Raw genomic sequence first — 22,763 nt, 5'->3', positions numbered from 1 at the left:
AAGTTGGTTCTTTGAGAAGATAAACAAAATTGATAAACCATTAGTCAGACTCATCAAAAAAATAAGGGAGAAGACTCAAATCAATAGAATTAGAAATGAAAAAGAAGAAGTAACAACGGACACTGCAGAGATACAAAAGATCATGAGAGATTACTATAAGCAACTCTATGCCAATAAAATGGACAACCTGGAAGAAATGGACAAATTCTTAGAAAAGCACAACCTTCCGAGACTGAACCAGGAAGAAATAGAAAATATGAACAGACCAATCACAAGCACTGAAATTGAAACTGTGATTAAAAATCTTCCAACAAACAAAAGCCCAGGACCAGATGGCTTCACAGGTGAATTCTACCAAACATTTAGAGAAGAGCTAACACCCATCCTTCTCAAACTCTTCCAAAATATAGCAGAGGAAGGAACACTCCCAAACTCATTCTACAAGGCCACCAACACCCTGATACCAAAACCAGACAAAGATGTCACAAAAAAAGAAAACTACAGGCCAATATCACTGATGAACATAGATGCAAACATCCTCAACAAAATACTAGCAAACAGAATCCAACAGCACATTAAAAGGATCATACACTATGGTCAACTGGGGTTTATCCCGGGAATGCAAGGATTCTTCAATATATGCAAATCAATCAATGTGACACACCATACTAACTGAAGGATAAAAACCATATGATCATCTCAACAGATGCAGAAAAAGCTTTTGACAAAATTCAACACCCATTTATGATATGCCTACACCCTCCAGAAAGTAGGGCATACAGGGAACTTATGTCAACATAATAAAGGCCATATATGACAAACCCACAGCCAACATTGTTCTCAATGGTGAAAAACTGAAACCATTTCCACTAAGATCAGGAACAAGACAAGGTTGCCCACTCTCACCACTATTATTCAACATAGTTTTCAAAGTTTTAGCCACAGCAATCAGAGAAGAAAAAGAAATGAAAGGAACCCAAATTGGAGAAGAAGAAGAAAAACTGTCACTGTTTGCAGATGACATGATACTATACAGAGAATCCGAAAGGTGCTACCATAAAACTATTAGAGCTAATCAATGAATGTGGTAAAGTAGCAAGTTACAAAATTAATGCACAGAAATCTCTTGCATTCCTATACACTAATGATGAAAAATCTGAAAGAGAAATTCAGGAAACACTCCCATTTACCACTGCCACAAAAAGAATAAAAGACCTAGGAATAAACCTACCAATAGAGACAGAAGACCTGTATGCAGAAAACTACAAGACACTGATTGAAAGAAATTAAAGATGATACAAACAGACGGAGAGAGATACCATGTTCTTGGATTGGAAAAATCAACATTATGAAAACAATGATACTACCCAAAGCAAACTTCAGATTCAGTGTAATCCCTATCAAACTACCAATGGCATTTTTCACAAAACTAAAACAAAAAATTTCACAATTTGTATGGAAACACAAAAGACCCCGAATAGCTAAAGCAATCCTGAGAAAGAAAAACAGAGCTGAGGGATCAGGCTTCCTGACTTCAGACTACACTACAAAGCAACAGTAATCAAGACAGTATGGTACTGGCATAAAAACAGAAATATAGATCAATGGAACAGTAAAGAAAGCCCAGAGATAAACCCACGCACATGGTCACCTTATCTTTGATAAAGGAGGCAAGAATATACAGTGGAGAAAAGACAGCCTCCTCAATAAGTGGTGCTGGGAAAACTGGACAGCTACATGTAAAAGAATGAAATTAGAACACTCCCTAACACCATACACCAAAATAAACTCAAAATGGATTAAAGACCTAAATGTAAGGCTAGACACTGTAAAACTCTTAGAGGAAAACACAGGCAGAACACTGTATGACATAAATCACAGCAAGATCCTTTTTGACCCACCTCCTAGAGAAATGGAAATAAAAACAAAAATAAACAAATGGGACCAAATGAAACTTAAAAGCTTTTGCACAGCAAAGGAGACCATAAACAAGACAAAAAGACAACCCTCAGAATGCGAGGAAATATTTGCAAACGAAGAAACTGACAAAGAATTAATCTCCAAAATATACAAGCAGCTCATGCAGCTCAATATCAAAAAAACAAACAACCCTATCCAAAAATGAGCAGAGGACCTAAATCGACATTTCTCCAAAGAAGACATACAGATGGCCAACAAACCCATGAAGGGATGCTCAACATCATCAATCATTAGAGAAATGCAAATCAAAACTACAATATCATCTCATACCAGTCAGAATGGCCATCATCAAAAAATCTACAAACAGGGCTTCCCTGGGAGCACAGTGGTTAAGAATCCGCCTGCCAATGCAGGGGACACGGGTTCGAGTCCTAGTCCGGGAAGATCCCACGTGCCGCGGCAGCAACAAAGCCCACGTGCCACAACTACTGAGCCTGCGCTCTAGAGCCTGTGAGCCACAACTCCTGAGCCCGCATGCTACAACTACTGAAGCCCGCGTGCCTAGAGCCCGTGCTCCGCAACAAGAGAAGCCACCGCAATGAGAAGCCCATGCACCGCAACGAAGAGTAGCCCCCGCTCACTGCAAGCAGAGAAAAGCCCATGCGCAGCAACCAAGACCCAACGCAGCCAAAACTAAGTAAATAAATAAATGAAATAAATTTATTTTAAAAAAATCTACAAACAATAAATGCTGGAGAGGGTGTGCAGAAAAGGGAACCCTCCTACACTGTTGGTGGGAATGTAAATTGATACAGCCACTATGGAGAACAGTATGGAGGTTCCTTAAAAAAATAAAAATAGAACTACCATACGACCCAGCAATCCCACTACTGGGCATATACCCTGAGAAAACCATAATTCAAAAAGACACATACACCCCAATGTTCATTGCAGCACTATTTACTATAGCCAGGTCATGGAATCAACCTAAATGCCCATCGACAGACAAATGGATAAAGAAGACGTGGCACATATATACAGTGGAATGTTACCCTGCCATAAAAAGAAACAAAATTGAGTTATTTGTAGTGAGGTGGATGGACCTAGAATCTATCATACAGAGTGAAGTAAGTCAGAAAGAGAAAAACAAATACCGTATGCTAACACATATATATGGAATCTAAAAAAAAAAAACAAAAAAAAAAGGTTCTGAAGAACCTAGGGGCAGGACAGGAATAAAGACACAGATGTAGAGAATGGACTTGAGGACATGGGGAGGGGGGAAGGGTAAACTGGACAAAGTGAGAGAGTGGCATGGACATATGTACACTACCAAATGTAAAATGGATAGCTATTTGGGAAGCAGCCGCATAGCACAGGGAGATCAGCTCGGTGCTTTGTGACCACCTAGAGGGGTGGGATATGGAGGGTGGGAGGGAGACGCGAGAGGGAGGGGATATGGGGATATAAGTATACGTATAGCTGATTCACTTTGTTATACAGCACAAACTAACACAGCAATGTAGAGCAATTACACTCCAATAAAGATGTTAAAACAAACAAAAATCCCACTAACTTAGTATACGTGAAGGACACATTTCCAGCTTTATAGTCCTACTGTGAAAAGATCTCATGGTCGCTCAGAGAAAACAACAAACTACTGCAGAATTACAAATAGCACCTTTAAGGGTTTGTTGTTGTTGTTGTTTGTTTATTTTTAATGCACTCCAGCCTGGCAGAGCTGAATGACTCTTTCCTTTAGAAAACATTCATCTAACTCCCAAATATGTATAAAATAAAAGTGGATGGTTTCACTTAGTCTAAATGAGACGCATTCCGTGGCTTATGCAGCCTACCCCAAAATTTTACTGAGAGCAATTTGAAGATAATGACCTAAAACCCTAATAAAGTCAGAGGGCAGAGGACTCTAACTGTACCAGAAAAACAACACAAGAGTTGAGACTATGGCTGAAGAAAGCAGCTCCACTCGTGCTATGTGGCCGATAGGCCTCATCAACGTGGGCTGTAGACACAAGTCTGATAAAAAGCAATTCTGCCTGTCAATACGAGTGAGCAGAACTGACCCTTAAACAGAGGGCAATTTTTTTTTAATCAGGTGAACAGTAAGCAGCCAAGTAACAAGATAATTTATGCAGCATCACCTACTCTTTGAGCAAAAAGATCAATCTCTCCCATCACAGAGTTGTTCCTGATAGCCTCTCTAGGGCAAGAAGCAGGGAGTAAAAATTAGTCCTCAGATCTGTGCCTCAGGTACAAGGAAAAGGGACACCCACCCCAAGGATGAAAGATATACCAGTGCCACATGGAAGAGAACTACCTAAAATGTCACAATAAAGCAATGCCCAAGGAACTGTCTCGTGGTCACAGGTCCAGGAAAGATGCCCCAGGACAATGCACTATTTACACAAGTATACAGAGAGCAACTCTGGATGTGTGTATCTATCATTGACAAAAATGCCTTTCACAGTATTTTCTCCTAAGGTTCTTTGCCAGGCTTGTTGAGGAGACTATACATTCTTCAGGATTACGATCCCAGAGCTGATGTTGTCAGGCACATCTGACTCTCTGAAGAAGTTCATGCCCCTTGTTACAAGAGAATTTTGCAGCCTGTCTAAAGGAAGTTATCAACATACTTCCCAAGATTTACACGAGGAACTGAAAGCTTACAAAGGGATGGAGGTCAGAAGAATAGGTCATTACGTCTACTTAATTAAATCTGAAAATGGATTCTTTGTGCTTCTAATAGACAAGGCACTTTAAGAGTCTGATTGTCTAATCACCAAAGTACCTCCAAGTGTTCTCCCCATTGAAACCTAAAGTAAGGTGTTTCTAACAATAGGGTGGAGGACACAAAAGAGAAGACAATATGTGGAAAAGGAATAATGCACTAAACGAACACCCCTTCCTGGTGTCTGTACTCCAACACTCCTTGTTGGTGGCAGGTATTTAGAGTGAGGGGAGGTGGTGAGAGGAAGAGGTTAGGAACCTGCAACACTTTATTTTAGTCTCATTTATCAGCAGTCACTGATAGTACTGGTGAAGATGCTCAATGATCATTCAAAAGTCATTCTTCAAAGTGCAACAACCTAAATCTTCCACTAACTGATAAATGGATAAACAGAATATGGTATATTCATACAGTGGAATAGTATTCAGCCCAAAGAATGGAGTACTGATATATACTGCAACCTGGAGGAACCTCGAAAACATTATGCTGAGTGAAAGAAGCCAGACACAAAAGGACACATATCGTATGATTCCATTTACATGAAATGTCCAGAATAGGCAAATCTACTGAGACAGAAAGCACACGAGTGGTGCCCAAGGGCTGGGGGGAGGAGAAGGATGGGAAATGGCTGCCAATGGGTATAAGGTTTCTTTTTAGGGTGATGAAACTAGTCTGGAATTAGTGGGTATGGTTGCACGGCCTCTGAATACACTAAAAACCACGGAACTGTCCACTTTAAAATTGTTGAATTCTATGGTATGTGACTTATATCTCAATTTTTGAAAAAGCCATTCTTTAGTTCAGCTTTTCTACGGCCCCTTAAGTCTCCCAGCGCTCAACAGAGGGCCTGCTTCCTGGGACCCCCAGTGGGATACCCTTCAGTGTTGCCCTATTTATGAGATCGAGAGGAAGTGATGTCAAAAAAGATTTAAGTGCTTATACTGTTTTTGTTCCATCACGTATGAGAGGGAAAGGGGAAAATGATTATGCAGCACTTCTCGTGTAATCTTCTGCCACACAGTGAGGGCAATCCATAACACTCCGACCGTGACGAAAGCAGGCTGTCCAGTCATCCTGGGACAGTAGATACCATGCTTCTGTTTTTCTAAAAGGCAGCTCTTGCTGAGCTACTTCTTTACCTACTCGATGACAAACTGCCAACATTAAGACATTCATAGTATTTCAAACAGTCTGGAGACTTTTGCTAGTACATTTTAAAGAAGGTAAGCCATCAATTCTTACCAAGATCCGCTCATAATATAGGAACTGTGCTCAGATACAAAATGACAGATGGTGCTAGAGTACCAATAGCTGATCATTCAAAATAATTAGTTCTGATCAAAAAATGTCTTTTGGTGCCTTTTTGTTACACCATTAACTATGTCACCATGTGTGCAGTGCTGGAATCTTTTGTTTGGTTCAGAAAATAGAACACTCATGCACAAGTCTGGAAGAAGAATGAATACTAGATTCTAGATTGTTATCTTAAACTTCCTTGGAGTTTTCAAATGGTCCATGTCTGACCTTACTGTGGAGAGACTGTCTGGCAGAGGAAAATGCTTAGGAATTCAATGCACCCACAATTTATCAACATGAGGTATCACCTGCTCATAAACAGTCTTAGGAGGAAATTGTAATTCCATGGAGGGTGGTCATCACATTACCTTGGTCACGCCACACACAGCACATCTGGGAACAATATTATAAAAGCACCAGGGAGAGGAATATTAGAGTATAAGTTTGAACAGCGTCTCTAGAACCAGAGCTTGGTGTGTGTGGGTTGCCGCGTTGAGAATTTTAAGGCGACGAGGAAGCAACAAGGGTGTCTGCCCTGTGGGCTCTTTCACTTTCTGTGGAATGACACTTCAAAAGGAGTCAGAGGAAGCCACAGTAAGGATGTTCTTTGAGTAGATGTGACCTGTAAGCCTCAGGTGACAAACTTGGAATACTGGCTCTTGGGTTCTCTATCAGCTCAAGTGCCACAATTATGAAAAAGGAATTTCTAGATTCAGACATAAATAATCACAAATCTATAATAAATAAGTACCATATAGCCTATTCAAGATTATGAATGGAAAGAGAAACATGATTAAAATCTTCAGAGACTATATCTCACAAGAATTAAATTACTTATAAACAAAGTCATACAATCGAACCCATCATTATACATTTGTGGGACCTAGATTAAGACACAGCACAGTTTACGAGAACACAGAGGCATCCACAGTGTGTGCTTCTTAGAGGGTGTATTATTCAGATTAGAAAATGTAGCAGCATAACTCACTTTAATGTTGACCCTGGTTCAGGGGCAAATAAATGTGGCAAGTCCAAAGCCCTCAAACAGTTCAAAGACCCAATTTCAGCCAATATTTTACTTTTCCACCAGAGACTTACAAAAATTACCTATCAGAAGCAAAACTGACAGGCCAGAGTTTCCTTTCTTCCCATGCATATTTATTTGGGGACACTAAAACAGAAGGGTAACTAGAGAAACAGAAGCCTAGAAAATCCACAAACTACACAATACTATATAATCATACTGTATATGCATAACCTGTATTTTAAAAATTAAAAATAAACACACACACTCACCCCTAAAAATATCTCAAGTACCGTAAAGGAGACTGAATTCCCCTATAAATTAGATTCCTGGGGTATATTTCAAATGTGTTTTCTCAAAACCATTAGTCAAGAACCCTTTATTCCCAAACCTGGGCCTCTGTATTTCCTAAGAAAAATGAAAATCAACACAAATGGTCTACACTGTAATTTTAAAAACACAGCATTGGGCTTCCCTGGTGGCGCAGTGGTTAAGAATCCACCTGCCAACGCAAGGGACATGGATTTGAGCCCTGGTCCAGCAAGATCCCACATGCTGCGGAGCAACTAAGCCCGTGCGCCACAACTACTGAGCCTGCGCCCTAGAGCCAGCAAGCCACAACTACGGAGGCCCATGTGCCATCACTACTGAAGCCCGCACACCTAGAACCCATGCTCCGCAACAAGAGAAGCCACCGCAGTAAGAAGCCCGCGCACTGCAACGAAGAGTAGCCCCTGCTCGCCTCAACTAGAGAAAGCCTGCGTGCAGCAACGAAGACCCAACACAGCCAAAAATAAATAAATAATTTTTTTTAAAAAAATTATCCTTTAAACCCCCCCCCCAAAAAACAGTATTTCCTTCTACTTCTTTTCCAAGGTAAGCACCTGAGCAGCTACGCAGGTTCTAACAACTGAACAGCTTTCTATTATAACCTAATTATTTGAAAAACGTGATACTTTGAACGAATTCCACTGCCAAGGGAGAAGCTGGATACATTTTGCTGTTACTGATTAGTAAGTTTTATGGACTTCCTTTATTTCTTCTTCCCTGACAACCACAGTTTTTTGTTTTTTTTTTACCTAACTAGGTAGAGGAGGATAGTCAGTAGCACTGTCACGCTATAATTAAAGACCAAATACCTTAGTTGCTTCAAGAACTCAACATCAGAGTTGCTGTTAATAAGCTTGATGAACTCTTCATAGGAGGGAGCATAGGTGTAGGCTCTCTTGTGATGTTCATTCACCTGTTCTCTGTGCTCCAACTGGGCAAGCAACATCTGGTTAATGTAATCTGGATTACTAAGTAACTCCACTACTGGCTTTAAGACTGTGGGACAGAGAAGAGAGCACCACTTAAAAAGGGTATTCTCCTTTAAAGGAACCGCTTTCATGTTATATAATTGAAACTACATCTGGGAAACATTTTAAAACTACCCAAATGGGCCACAGACACACACACACACCCACACACACACCCCCACACACAGCTACCCATCCCTCTGGGTTTGCTACTAGTTATGGCTACAACCAAGTGGTCGTTTTAACAAATGAGTTACATGTAAAAGAATAATGAAAGAAAGCCATCTGGAACCCAAGTTGTTAACAAAGCTATCAAAATTAAGTACATTCATTTTTTTCCCTTTGATTTCTTTTATAAGGCTCAATATGTTTTATCTGCCAAAAGATGAAAGTTAACATTCTCCCAACTGGTGAAACAGACCTCAGGGAGGAAGTTGTTAAAAAAGTCAATGACACTATGACAGATTCATCCCACTAACTTTAGGTTAGAAAGTTCCCCTTTTCTCTGTGGTTAGCTATACCAGCTAATGGGTACAGCTGGCTAACCCAGAGATAATAAATGAGATATTAAATCACGGCACATCAAACACAACTTTATTTGTTTGAGATTCTGAGATAGGAAAAGTTTCTCTCAGACGATATCTTCTTCCATTTTTCCTTATCCTAGCTAAGCATTTCCCTGGATACACTTTTTTTCTAACAACCACATTATTTTGTGGTTCAGTCCCTCTTCTATTTATTCTAAGTCACATATAGGCATTGCCAATGAATCCTGAAGCAAAGGTATTTTAAGCAAACGCATACTGGAGTTTGAGTATAGGCAGTCTTTCATAAAGCACGTAACTGGCCTGGGTGACTCAAAATCTATCCCAGGTGGATGCTACACTGTGGTGGGCATAAGGACTGGTTACCTATTACAAACAGCAGAGTGGCCTATGTATTTGGTAATATGTTATATGAAACATCTATTTATCACGTAGGGCCAAGTGATGCCTTCTCTGAGTGACATTTAAACCTGACCTTTTGAAAATACTTTAATTCCCGTATGTCCCACAGTATACAAGGTCTGCATAGGTGTCGTATAAAGTGTTATCACATTCGTATGTAGCACATTAGCTTGCACAAGTATCGCATTAGTAATATCAATTAGTTATGAAAGTCTACCTTTTGCTGTGAGAATTTCTGCAAGCATTATGCGTAAGCTGAGAGACTGGACATCCTTTGAGGGAAGGAGACAAAACACCAGAACCCGAGAACACGTTTGTAGAAATCTTACTTCATCATCTGAGTTCCTCAAGAATGCATGCAACACAAAGGGCTTCGGCTGTTCTTCATGTCTGAAAAAAATAAATACATGAAGAGAGGGAAAGGGAAGGAAAGACGTTTCTAGAAACAGCTTGGTTATGTACCATTAGGTAAAAAAAAATTTCAAATGGGCAACGCAACAGTTTTAATAACTATGTCCACTCTTTCACTATATCAACAGTCAGTAATTTTCTCAACCACAGACTAATCTGGAAAAATGCAAATGCATGGCCTTTCGGGATTTCCAACCTTAAGCAGCATCAACCCTCATAAACGACTCCCAAGTCACAGCAACAATCTAGAAAGGGGTGAGCAGCTCTTTAACTAGATTATTTTTAAGTCTCCTAGCTCTCTCCCTAAATGTGATCTATAGCTTCATTTCTCCAAAACAAAAAATAAAAAATCTAACAAAGCATTAAACCAGGGTCACCAGCTCCCGGCAGCGTCCTCCTGTCAGTGTGGATCTGCCACTTGTTTACTCCAACTACTAGTACTTACCTCTGGGTTCTCATGCCGTGAGTGAGCAAAAGGACATTACCCTTCCATACACTTCATACGTGCAGTATTATTTAATCTTCCCACCTACATCTAGAAGCAGGTATCATCATCACCGTTTTATAGATGAGAGTATTAAGGATCTGAATGATCACGTGAACGGTCCAAAGTCACAGAGGTAACAAATGGTAGAAATAACTCTCAGGTCCTGTTCTGTCTGACTCTCAAGTCCAGACTCTTTAACGCTACACCATAATCAGAGATTGTTAAAGTGAAAAGGAAAAAAATTTCAGAGATACAGAAGAAATATATGTGAAAACAAGCATTATTTTGTGCCTTAAACAACAAGCCTGTGCTTGACCAGTAAACAAAATGCACAGATTGTAAAAAGGAGGCTGTGAAATTAAAGATGCCATTGATGTAATAGCATAAAAACAATCATCTTTAGGTTTTCCTGAAACATGCTGGACAAGACAGATGGGGCAAAGGAAGAGGAAGCAGAGGCAAAAATTAAGTGTGATCTGGATTGGCTTAAAGCAGCCAACAGAACGTCAGCTGGGAAATGAATACAGGCTGACCGGAAAACTGCCTCACACAACTGCCTAACAGTCAACCAGAGGATGCGCTGCTTTTATTAATGCAATTTATTATTCTCTTGCCTGATAGTGGCCAACTCAGTTGGGTGCTTCCTGGCTGCCACAGTCATTTTGCAGCCACTGGAAACCTGTACACCAAGGGTGATTTCCAGGGCGAGGGCACTGTTTACCTGGGGCAGGCAAGTACCGAGATAACCATCGAACCTAGGTTTCTGCCACTCTCACTGTGTGATCTGTAGAAGGTGATGCACAATCAGATATTAGATCCCCAGCATTCACCTCCAGGGCACGATCATCTATATGCAAAACACCAGTGACCTACTGGCACTTTTTCAAATATCCATAATGTCAGAGAACAATGGTAGATTTTTTTTCCTTTAATAAGAATCATCAACTAGAAGCTTCTAGGCATAGCCTAAATGTACCCTTGGCATGAGAAAACTGGAATTCCACAGGAAAGGAGCTTCTAAAATGGAATCAATTCTCTGTTTCTATTATTGTGATGCTTACTCAACACAATATCTTTATATTATCCACAAAAGCAGTAATTTCAGAAGCTGGTAAATAAATGTCTCAGTGAAAAATATACTCTCGGGCTTCCCTGGTGGCGCACTGGTTGAGAGTCCGCCTGCCGATGCAGGGGACACGGGTTTGTGCCCCGGGTCCAGGAAGATCCCACATGCCGCGGAGCAGCTGGGCCCGTGAGCCATGGCCACTGAACCTGCACGTCCAGAGCCTGTGCTCCGCAACGGGAGAGGCCACAGCAGTGAGAGGCCTGCGTACCGGGGGGGGGGGAAAATGTCTTAGTTTAATATCTAATATGGTAAATATTGACCGATAGGATGAGTGGTGAGCTGGTAAACGTTCAACTGGCTCTCCAAGGGGGAAAAAAAGTTCCGATTTGTAGCATTTGCCGATTTCAAGGAGTAAATACCCACGCCATGGCCAGTTACAAACCGACAAGGTGATCATCGCTGACCTCAGAGTTGAGAGATGTGCACCGTCCGCTCCCGCACCCAGCACAAGCCGGCCCTGGGACACCACGGCTCTAACCCGCTTAAACAGAAGCTCTTTCAGGTCCTTGATAACTTTTATGAGTGTAGAGGGATTCTGAGACCACGAAATCTGAAAACCGTAGCTCTACAGTAATTTTTTCAAACCGTGGGTTGTGACCCACAAGGAACAAAATAAAATTTAGTCTCAAATGTCATTTTTTTTTAAATGGTAAAGAACAAAAAATATCAAAGTTTTCACAGGTACTGAGCATTATTTGATGAAACTGCATCACAATATAAAATGTATTTCTGGTTTTATTTTTAAAGTTTGCAAAACACACCAGGGGCAGCAAGCTGGAGAACAGGCATATGGCGGCCCTGTGGATTCTGGCCACGTGAACCTGAGCTGCGTGGACATGGGGAGAGGGGACAACTCGTGGGAAGAGGCGGCACAGCCAAGGACAGAGGGCTGCTGCTGCACGACCGAGCGCCCTTGGCAGCCAGGCCCCAGAGCAACCTCACAGGCAGGAGAGGGAGTAGACAGAGCCGCAAGACAGGGTTTCTTAGAAGAATGTGAGTTCCCACCTGCCCGACGAGGATGCCTCTGCTTACTCATCCCCTTACGTGTTTTGCAAATACTTTCTCTCGTCCCCGACGGCAGAGGCAGAGCAGTGTCAATGAGAAGAGGCCACAGGAGCTGTAGGGAGCCCGCTGCTACTCCAACTGAGTCCAGATGCAAACAGGCAGAAGGCTACTTATTGCAGTAAGGCTGCTTTTTATGTCCCAGTTAGAGGGCTATGAGTCACCATGCTGTCACTCACACAAGAGTAAGACAAACACTTAAAATCCTATCCGCAAACCTAAGAGAATAAGAATTTGTTATGAGCACAGAAAGGCCTTGTTGCAGTCTTCTTCCATAGGCAGGGTCACCTCACAGGCACAAACCTTTCCCGTGTAACAGAGCAAAAGGCTAACAAGCCTAAATATTAGCAATTTTCACATTGGAAGACCTTCTCTAATCACAGCCCACATGCTCCAACACTGAGTTCCTTTTAAAAATCAATTTTCAGGATATTGTGACGCAACAGAGCTCTTAACACAGGACTCACACGCACACAAAAAATGAACTTCATTTAAACTTTCCTGAAAACTGAAAACTCACTGACACTCTTCCGAGTGTAAAGAGCTATATTTAAATGTTCTGTTTCTAGGCACCCTTAATACTGTCTAAATACATTCATGATAGTGCTGCTGGCTCCATAAAATTCACGTCACTGTTTCAGTTATTTACAAAAGCAAACAAGTCCACAAAGTGGTTTTCTGTTAAAAATTTTTTTAAGTTTACCCTATCAGAACATTATAATTATCCCCCCCAATATGTCTACATTTCCAGCCAAGTGCCAGCAACAGGATGAATGTGCCCGAGTTTTGTCTTGACTTCAACGACCTCTCAATAAGGAAAATATTCTACTGTGAATAAAGGTGAAGGGGAGGTTGTTCCCATTATAAGTTACCTGGCGTCTGCCGCCTTCAGGTCACAGAAGTGAGCGAGTAAAGCTCTCACGACATCACTGCAGACAACTCTGACCATGTCCACGCGGCTCAGCCTGTGGCGCAGCCGTCTGACAACTTCCCAGAAGTCCTCGGAAAGCAGGTGGTAGAGCTGCCCCTCGTCTCTGCTGAGGCTTCCATACCAGGACAGGATGTAGTCTCTGTAACTGTAGTCAAACACTACCAGGAAGAGACAGAGCAACGCGTCAAACTTGGGTGAAAGCAACAGACGCTGAGACGGCTTTTCTACTGGAAGCTGGCCACCTGCTATTTAGTAGTCACTTTAAAATACGTGGACCGGGCTTCCCTGGTGGCGCAGTGGTTGAGAGTCCGCCTGCCGATGCAGGGGACACGGGTTCGTGCCCCGGTCCGGGAAGATCCCACATACCGCGGAGCGGCTGGGCCGGTGAGCCATGGCCGCTGAACCTGCACGTACGGAGCCTGTGCTCCACAATGGGAGAGGCCACAGCAGTGAGAGGTCCGCATACCGCAAAAAAAAAAAAAAAAAAAAAAATGTGGACCATTTTTTTTTTGATGTGGACCATTTTTTTTTTTAATTCTTTATTGAATTTGTTACAATATTGCTTCTGCTTTATGTTCTGGTGTTTTGGCCGAGAGGCATGTGGGATCTTAGCTCTCCGACCAGGTATCAAATCCACACCCCCTGCACTGGAAGGCAAAGTCTTAACCGCTGGACCGCCAGGGAAGTCCCTCACTGTTTAAAATTTAAAGAGAGTAGAAAACAAAACAAGGGAAGACACACTCTTCCCTGAAGCCTTTCAAAATGAGAGATTCTCATCTAACTAGAATTTTGGGGGTGTGGTGACCATAGGCACTGGATTTTCTCAGATAGCCCAATCTTTAAATATTCTATCTTGGTACCAAACCCTCTGATTTTTTTTTTTTTAATTCTAAATTGCTCTAGACAGTACAAATAGGACCAATGGGTGGAAATCACAAGGAAGTTGTTTTTCCTGTTCAACATAAGGAAGAACCGAATAAAAACTTTAAAGCTATTCGAGAGGCTGACATATTAGATGACGAATGTTCCATCATAAGAAATTTTAAAACAAGCTGAGTATCTAATGGACAAGGATGACATGGAAAAATTACTTCCTGAGACGGTGGGGCTGGATTACATGGCCTCCAGGCTTTTATAGCCTTTTACCCTCCTTCTGGGAACCCCGAGGCCAAGCAACAAGAGCATGATGACACACACCTTGCCAGTAAAACACTGCTACTTCGTTCATTTGCAATTCTTTCTCTCGTACTCTTGTATCAAACAAAGTTTTCATGCCAAAGAATTTTTAGCTAGTGGCAAATAAATCTGCAAACCAAAACGTTTGGAAAAATAGAAGCATTTTTCCTTTCATTAAAATTTAATTTCAAATTAAAGCAGGAAATTAAGAGCAATTATAAGAGACTTAATCTCTAAAAATAAGATCTTTTCAGCTAAAAGATTTATGTGAAGGGCACATTCACCTACATAATGTCTCACTACATTTGTTAACCACACTGCATACTCTAATTATTACACACCTAAAATACTCCTCTGATAATAGGTTTTGGTGAGAAATGGATAAAAATAAATACTGACAAAAATCTGTACTCAGTAATAGAGATATATGTTAGCCACAGGCATATCTTCCATCAATAGCTCATCAGTACCCCTCTTCAAACTAAGTATCATAAAAATATAACAAATATAAAAAGTACAAAACAAAGCCATGATTCTAAGTATGTATTACCTAACTACATACACTCACCTACACAAGTACACATATGAACAAAATGTTTTTAAATATACCTTCTAGGTCAATTCAAGGAGACAGAAATTCGTGATCATAAAATCATTTTATGGTTTTCATTAAGAAATAAGCGTAAGAAATGTAATAAACCACAGTGAGAAGTGAAAGAACACTTATTCTCACTGCCAAGCAAAGAGATTTTCTTCTAAAGGCATAACAGCCAACAAAAATTCAGATGCTATTATCACTCAAATACATCTAATTTCTAGGACGGCTCTCAAAGAAATAAGTAGGTAAGAGGGAATCACTGAAGATTAGAGAGAATGAAATAACATGATAAGAACTTTTCAGCTTTAGTTAGATTAACCTGAAAAGAGGATTTAGGGTAACAAAGTAGAGAATTACTAGAGGTGAAGAGACCAGTTAAAAAGCTACCATGTAGTCTAGAAAATGTGATGCTAGGTTAAGTCTCTATCTATAAATGTTCAGAACAAGGAATGACTCAACCTAAGTAAACAGTATGAGAGAGAAGCTCCGAGAGAGCCATTTTCCATCTCTGCCTTCTCCCCAGGATAACTCAGGGTGCAATCTTCCATGCCCAGGAGGTAGAGCGCCGCAGGTTGTAAATGTCCATGACCTGAGTCTCTTGGCACAAAGAAACAGTCTGCATTCCACCAGAAACTGCCCCAACGATAATGATAAGAACAACAATTTCATTGATCATATAGATGGCCCTTTACGGTGTACAAAGTTTTCAAAAATGCAATTAATAATTACTCTCTGTGTGCAGAACGAAAGTCATCTTCTGGGAAGATTTTGAGGTTATTAGGTTATGTCACTGGTTGATCTACTCATTCATTCAACAAAAATGGACAGATATTTCATACCACTAGGTAAAGAGTCATGAATGAGGGACTTCCCTCGTGGCGTAGTGGTTAAGAATCCACCTGCCAATGCAGGGGACACAGGTTCGAGCCCTGGTCCGGAAAGATCACACATGCGTGGAGCAACTAAGCCCGTGCACCACAATTACTGAGCCTGCGCTCTATAGCCCGCGAGCCACAACTACTGAGCCCATGTGCTACAACTACTGAGCCCGTGCACCTAGAGCCTGTGCTCCACAACGAGAGAAGGCACTGCAATGAGAAGCCCACACACCACAACGAAGAGTAGCCCCTGCTCGCCGAAACTACAGAAAGCCCGTGTGCAGCTACGAAGACCCAACACAGCAAGAAAGAAAGAGAGAGGGGAAGGGGGGGAGGGGGGAGGGGGAGGGGGGAGGGGGAGGGGGGAGGGGGAGGGGGGAGGGGGAGGGGGAGGGGGAAGGGGGGAGGGGGAAGGGGGAGGGGGGAGGGGGGAGGGGGAGGGGGGAGGGGGGAGGGGGGAGGGGGGAGGGGGAGGGGGGAGGGGGAGGGGGAGGGGGAGGGGGAGGGGAGGGGGAGGGGGAGGGGGGAGGGGGGAGGGGGGAGGGGGGAGGGGGAGGGGGAGGGGGAGGGGGAAGGGGAGAGGTGGAGGGGGGAGGGGGAGGGAGGGGGGAGGGGAAGGGGGGGAGGGGGAGGGAGGGGGAGGGGGGAGGGGGAGGGAGGGGGAGGGGGGAGGGGGGAGGGAGGGGGGAGGGAGGGAGGAAGGAAGGGAGGAAGGAAGGAAGAGTGGGTCATGAACAAGATAAGTTGAGCCTATGGGGAGGGGGAAGTCATGCTCTTTGAGGTACTAGCTCTGCTTCCGCTGTGTCAGCATCTAATCCTTGGACAGTCTAAGTAGTCTGTCTACTTAGAGTAGTCCAGGTCTACTGAGCAAACAAACAGCAGGTACGCGATACTTACTGAATTAAATTCTCTGGCCCACATTAGTGAGATAATTCAGGGGAGCCTAGTGAAAGTTAGGCTATAGATCTAGTGAGATTTAATAGCAAGTCGAAAATATTTTTAAAAGTCTATCTTCTGGGCTTCCCTGGTGGCGCAGTGGTTGAGAGTCCGCCTGCCGATGCAGGGGACACGGGTTTGTGCCCCGGTCTGGGAAGATCCCACATGCCGCGGAGCGGCTGGGCCCGTGAGCCATGGCCGCTGGGCCTGCGCATCCGGAGCCTGTGCTCCGCAACGGGAGAGGCCACAGCAGTGAGAGGCCCGCATACCGCAAGAACAAAACAAACAAACAAAAAAGTCTATCTTCTGTCAGTTTTCTAGGAAATGTAACTTCAGGAGAAAATCTTTTAAGGGTGTCTGGTATAGCTGCCAGTTCTCTCCTAACTTCATATTTAACACCATGTATTTTCATCTGAAAAACCTCAGACATTTTTTTCTGTACGTATAACTGAAATTATCAGTTTTTAGAAATTTAATTTTTAAAATATCCTTTTAAACTTTAATTTGATCAAAATATATTATTCTCTTTTAAACTTTAATATTTGTAATTACACTTACTTGTCCCCATTTCTAGACAGATAATATTGTACCCGCCACAATCCCCTTTCCAATCATCCTTAATACAAGTTTCACGTGAATGTCCTTCTTTCTTTTATAAGGTTGACTGATATCCCTAAATTTGGTTAACTGGTTTGTCCATGAGCGAGCCTGAGTGTACTCATCCCCAACGCACCTTCTCTAGTTTATATCTAAAAGAAACAAAGTTTCCTGATACCTACTTTAGGTAAGAGAGAGCAGATCCTTGCTTCCTATCCTGGAACTAGCTCCACTTAGCTGGGTAGTTTCATGTGACCTGCAAATTCCTACTTAATCAATGTTTAGATCCCATCCATTTAACTAAAATATGGATGTATTTATTAAGTCTTCAAGTAAAAATTCATGAAGAAAAAATTCAAATGCAACATGTAGACAAGGATAGATAAATTTGCTAGGAATGATTATTTTCCTTTTAGAACATAATGAATTGCTTCCCATGGTAATTATATATCCTAACTTAATCCTTACCTTCTTTCAGAGCCTTGTCCATGTTATGAGAAATGACTACCCTTCTAGACTGAACTGACTCGTGTGAGTTTCCACACACAGGACTCTGAAATAGAAGAAGAAAAAATGCATATTACTGAATGAATAAATCATACATAAAAATAAAACCAAAGGTATGAAAAACCATTTAAACAGGCACTAAAATATTGCTTAACTGATTATAAAGTTCTTCTGGAAAAATAAATAAATGCTTAAGGTTAAGAAATTTTTGAAAAAGAAGAATTAAGGAAGGATTTTCCCTACCAGATATCAAAACAGTATGATATCAGTGTAGGAATAAACAAATCAACAGAATGGTAGAAAGTACAAAAACACCTATATATAGATACATATCTATATATGAGAATTAAGAACATAATGAGAAAGAATTTGAAATCTGTGAGGAAAACAGACGACTCAATAAGTGGTGTTGGGACAATCTGATATTCATGTGGCAAAAAAGATTAGAGTCTTATCTCACACTTCATATATAAATAACTCCAAAGTGATTAAAACACTAAATATTTTTTTCAACTAAAAAAACATTTAAAGGAAACAAGGGAGACGCTGTGTTGAATCCTGGGATGGAGAAGATTTCTCTAAAATAAGACACAAAGTATAAGAGTTATTTTAAATGCACTACCTTCACTCAGCAATTCCACTCCTAGGGATCTAGCCAGCATAAAATACCTCCACGTTGCAAAAAAGTATATACACCAAGAATTTCACTGCTGTGTTGATTGTAAGGGCAAAAAACTGGAAATAGCCCAAGTGCATATCAATAGCCAAAGAGTTAAATTATGATATGCTCATATTTTACATAATGCAACCCTTAAAAGGAATGAATTAGGGATACATATGCCTTCATGGAAAGTTTTCCACGATGGAAAATGCTTGGAAGCACACGTGCTAAACTATTAAAAGTGGTTTCCTTTAATAGGCAGAGGCATAGGATTTTAACTTCTTCCTCCACATGTGTCTGTGTAACAGTAAATTTTAAGGTTTTAATTATAAAAAGATACTAGCTGGCAAAAACAAAAACAGAGAGGGGCAATGTATCAGATTTAAATCCCACTATCTGGCTAGTAAGATGACATTAAAGAGGAAAACTTTTAATTGATCACATACCAAAGTGATCAAAAGCATGTATAATGTAACTGGGCCACTTATTGGTTTCAGAGCAATAAAAACAAGTTACTAGTAGTGGAACGTAGAGCACGTCTTTAGGCATGTGAAATATTACAAGTGCTTTACTAGCACCACCACAGTCACTCAGGAGATCTAAATGGCTCATGTTAGCATCACCTTCATCCAGTAAATGAGCATGAGGAAATCCCTTTGTTCTTGGGCAGACCACCCCAACACAGCTGCAATCAACCCCATGGCCCTGGACCACCCGACCATGAGCAGAGAATTTCTAGTCCTTGGCTTAGTTTTACACTACCATGGGTCAAATGCCAAGAGTATCAACCATTTTTGTGATCACTGTTATTAAAAAACAAAAGCCATAGTCTTTTTCAATAAATTTACTTATTGATTTATTTTTGGCTGCATTGGGTCTTCGTTGCTGCGCACGGGCTTTCTCTAGTTGCAGTGAGCGGGGGCTACTCTTCGTTGCAGTGCGGGGGCTTCTCACTGCCGTGGCTTCTCTTGTTGTGGAGCACGGCCTCTAGGCACGCGGGCTTCAGTAGTGGTGGCACATGGGCTCAGTAGTTGTGGTTCGGGGGCTCTAGAGGACAGGCTCAGTAGTTGTAGCGCACGGGCTTAGTTGCTCCGCAGCATGTGGGATCTTCCCGGACCAGGACTCCAACTTCTGTCCCCTGCACTGGCAGGCGGATTCTTAACCACTGTGGCACCAGGGAAGTCCCAAATGCCATAGTCTTGAGATTCCTTAGCTGAAACACTTTTAAAAGCCTCAAGAATCCCTTCATGCTACAAATTAACATATAACATTCAACACTTTCCCAAGGAATCATTTTAAAAAAAAAACCTTAATCATACATAATCCTATAGACAAAAGCCACTTTATTCCTAAAAGAAATATACTCTCATGCGTTTAAAACCATTTTCTAGTCTCTTGAGTAGCTTGTTATAAAATTAAGGGGTAAGTACATTTTAATGCAATTTAAAAAATTTTAGTTTGTGAAAGAAAAAAGTTAAAGAGATGAGAAGAATTTTTAAATTCTAGTGCCTTTTAGAACATCAGGCAGATATTTCAACAACTTATGAACTGGGGACAAAATTTTAATTGAGATAATACTTTTAGAGCGCGATACTGATAAATAACTTTAATCACAACTTCTCAAGTCTTCGGCAGTCTGTTATAGCTTCCCAAATATAGGTATGGCAGTTTTCATGCACAGTACTAACCGGATGATGAAACCACAGCCAAACAACGCTTAATCGAGAAGTTCCTGAATCTGGGTTCTTAAAATAGAAACTGTCTTTAAGGGCTGGGAGAGAAGCAGGTGTGAATACGACAGCACATGCATATCTAAGCATATTGTGAGCTCCTGTGTCTATCGTTACAACTTCCTTCAAAACCGTTTCTTACTTTTTATCTTTTCTTTCTCTCCCTAGTTATGGCTTTACTAATTATTGCCATCTGTCTGCATATTTCTTTTCTCTCTCTGCTTCATACTTAGATGTAATACCTACAATAAACATGTTTGTCACTACTCACTGCACCTGAATTAGACCTTTACTCTCTTTAATTTAAAAAGCTTATATGAGAATAATGTTTTCTATGTTGGCTCTTTACCTAAAAGCGCTATTATTTCTTCCATCTCATTTTCCAAACTGATTTTGGATTTCCCTGCACCCCATCCCCCAGGGGGTCACTGGCCCTTAATAGAAAGAAAAAACAGTTCTTCAGCCCTGTCCCATCCTCACAGCCTGATGGTGAGTCTGTAAGTAAGGAGAACAGGAAGATAAAAGAAAGCATCACGGGCCCAAAGTAACTGGGTAACCATGCATGGAAATTCCTTTTTTAAGGATTTAATATTTATGGAACCAGAATCTCCTCATGACTAAACTACTACATGAGTGTAGATTAGTCACTACATACTCCTTTTCTTTCAGATCACAGAGATGGAATTCACTAATTAATCATTATCCCGAGGTGGAGAAAGAGAGAAAGAAGGGGAGGAAGGGAAAGAAAGGGAGAAGGCAGGCACTAAAACAGAGGCACATGTGCATTCCTGTGGCCCAGAGGGCAGTGGAGCAAAACCTGTCTTCATTCTCCTTCCATTTATAGGTTTGAAAAAAGGAACTCCACACTGACAGAGACTTCCCCAAAAGATGTGTTACAGCAAATGCTAACCTCCCTCTCTGCACTACGCAGGTCCCTCCCATCCCTCAGGGAAAGCCTGCCTCTTCCTGACAACCACTTTCCTAAGAATGCTGGTTTTAGGAAAGGTGAGAGAAAAATGGGCATCCTTCTCCCTCTGTCACAAAGGGTAAGTGACAGAAGTCTTCACTACTCGATCCAGAACTGAGGACTTCGAGTACAGTCTGAGCAGTCCACCCTCATCTGATGTTTGGCCTCCATATCCCAATATTAAGATAGATGGGAGTTTGGTGAACCAGAACCCCTGCCATGTAAAAAATACACCTTATTTTTTACTTAATTAAAATAAATGAAACCTGTCTTCATTTTAAGATGTAAACCTAGCTTAGAACCAACTTGTCAAGATCACTTTTAATCACTCAGTGAGTTCCCTGGGGAGAGAAAGTGAGCAGCCTCAACATATAATTGCTCATTTTGAAAACGTTTTCCAGGCTTCCCTGGTGGCGCAGTGGTTAAGAATCCGCCTGCCAATGCAGGGGACATGGGTTCGAGCCCTGGTCCGGGAAGATTCCACATGCGCGGAGCAACTAAGCCCATGTACCACAACTACTGAGCCTGAGCTCTAGAGCCCGCCAGGCACAACTACTAAGGCCGTGAGCCACAACTACTGAATCTAGCGTGCCTAGAGCCCATGGTCCACAACAAGAGAAGCCCGCGCACCACCACTCGCCACAACTAGAGAAAGCCCGCGCACAGCAATGAAGACCCAACACAGCCAAAAACTAAATAAATAAAAACCAAAGAAAACGTTTTCCAAAGACAGGGCAAAACCTGAAAGCTCTTCTCTGATATATGATTCTCAGCAACAAGGAATAGATGCCATATCAACAAACCCTTTCCTGAGTACATATCAGCTTTCTGTTTACTCCTGAACGTCAGCTGTTAGTCTACAGCCATGATACACTCAAACTGTCTTTGTGTCAGAGTAAAGACACCCTCTCCTGAGGGAACAACATTCGGAGAGAATCCACGCGGAGAGACCTGGGTACTCTGACACCATTAGCAACTAGACAACCAGGAATGATCTGGAATCCAGCTGAGACATACACCTCATTTTCCATTGTTTACAAGGATGACATTGCTTACTGTGTTCCTTGCTGTGGGAGCAGAGTTGGGGCTAGAACAGCCAATCCATGACTGGTAATTCCTTTCATGCCTATTACCTGAGCTACTCAAATAAACAAGTGTTTCTCTCCTTTGCTATACACTTCAACAATAATAAAAAAAATTATTTATTTTGGTTTATTTTAAAAGGAAAAGCAATTGAAGGAGTGATGGGTATAATTTCCTGTAAAGCTACTGAAAGAGTGACTTATGTTAGGAAAACAAACACAAACCCCCAATCATCATTATCCACGTGGAGTTGTCACGTGGCCGAGTGTTTCCAAGTATTTTCAGCATCTGACAGTCTACCGGGATCTCATGACTAATATTCTCATTCTTAAACTATGTTATTCTCAAAACCATGGTTCCTTTCAAACCAACCATATTC

At 41.6% G+C, this 22,763-nt stretch overlaps 1 protein-coding gene across 3 annotated transcripts in view; it reads right to left on the bottom strand.

Annotated features, from left to right (window-relative positions):
• SNX25 (sorting nexin 25) overlaps positions 1-22,763 on the bottom strand; it is a 112,041-nt gene that overhangs the window by 67,614 nt on the left and 21,664 nt on the right. For all 3 annotated transcript variants that reach the window (XM_082863964.1, XM_082863962.1, XM_082863963.1), the window contains exons 2-5: positions 17,905-17,989; positions 13,193-13,409; positions 9,452-9,624; positions 8,129-8,315 (exon numbers count right to left, since the gene is read on the bottom strand). In XM_082863964.1, the coding sequence (XP_082720090.1) occupies positions 8,129-8,315; positions 9,452-9,624; positions 13,193-13,409; positions 17,905-17,989 (662 nt within the window). The remainder of the gene's footprint in view (positions 1-8,128; positions 8,316-9,451; positions 9,625-13,192; positions 13,410-17,904; positions 17,990-22,763) is intronic.

This window comes from Leucopleurus acutus, assembly GCF_964270905.1.
Source record: "Leucopleurus acutus genome assembly, chromosome: 21".
NCBI classification, from domain to species: Eukaryota; Metazoa; Chordata; class Mammalia; order Artiodactyla; family Delphinidae; genus Leucopleurus; species Leucopleurus acutus.
This window is presented reverse-complemented; position numbering and strand designations above follow the sequence as displayed.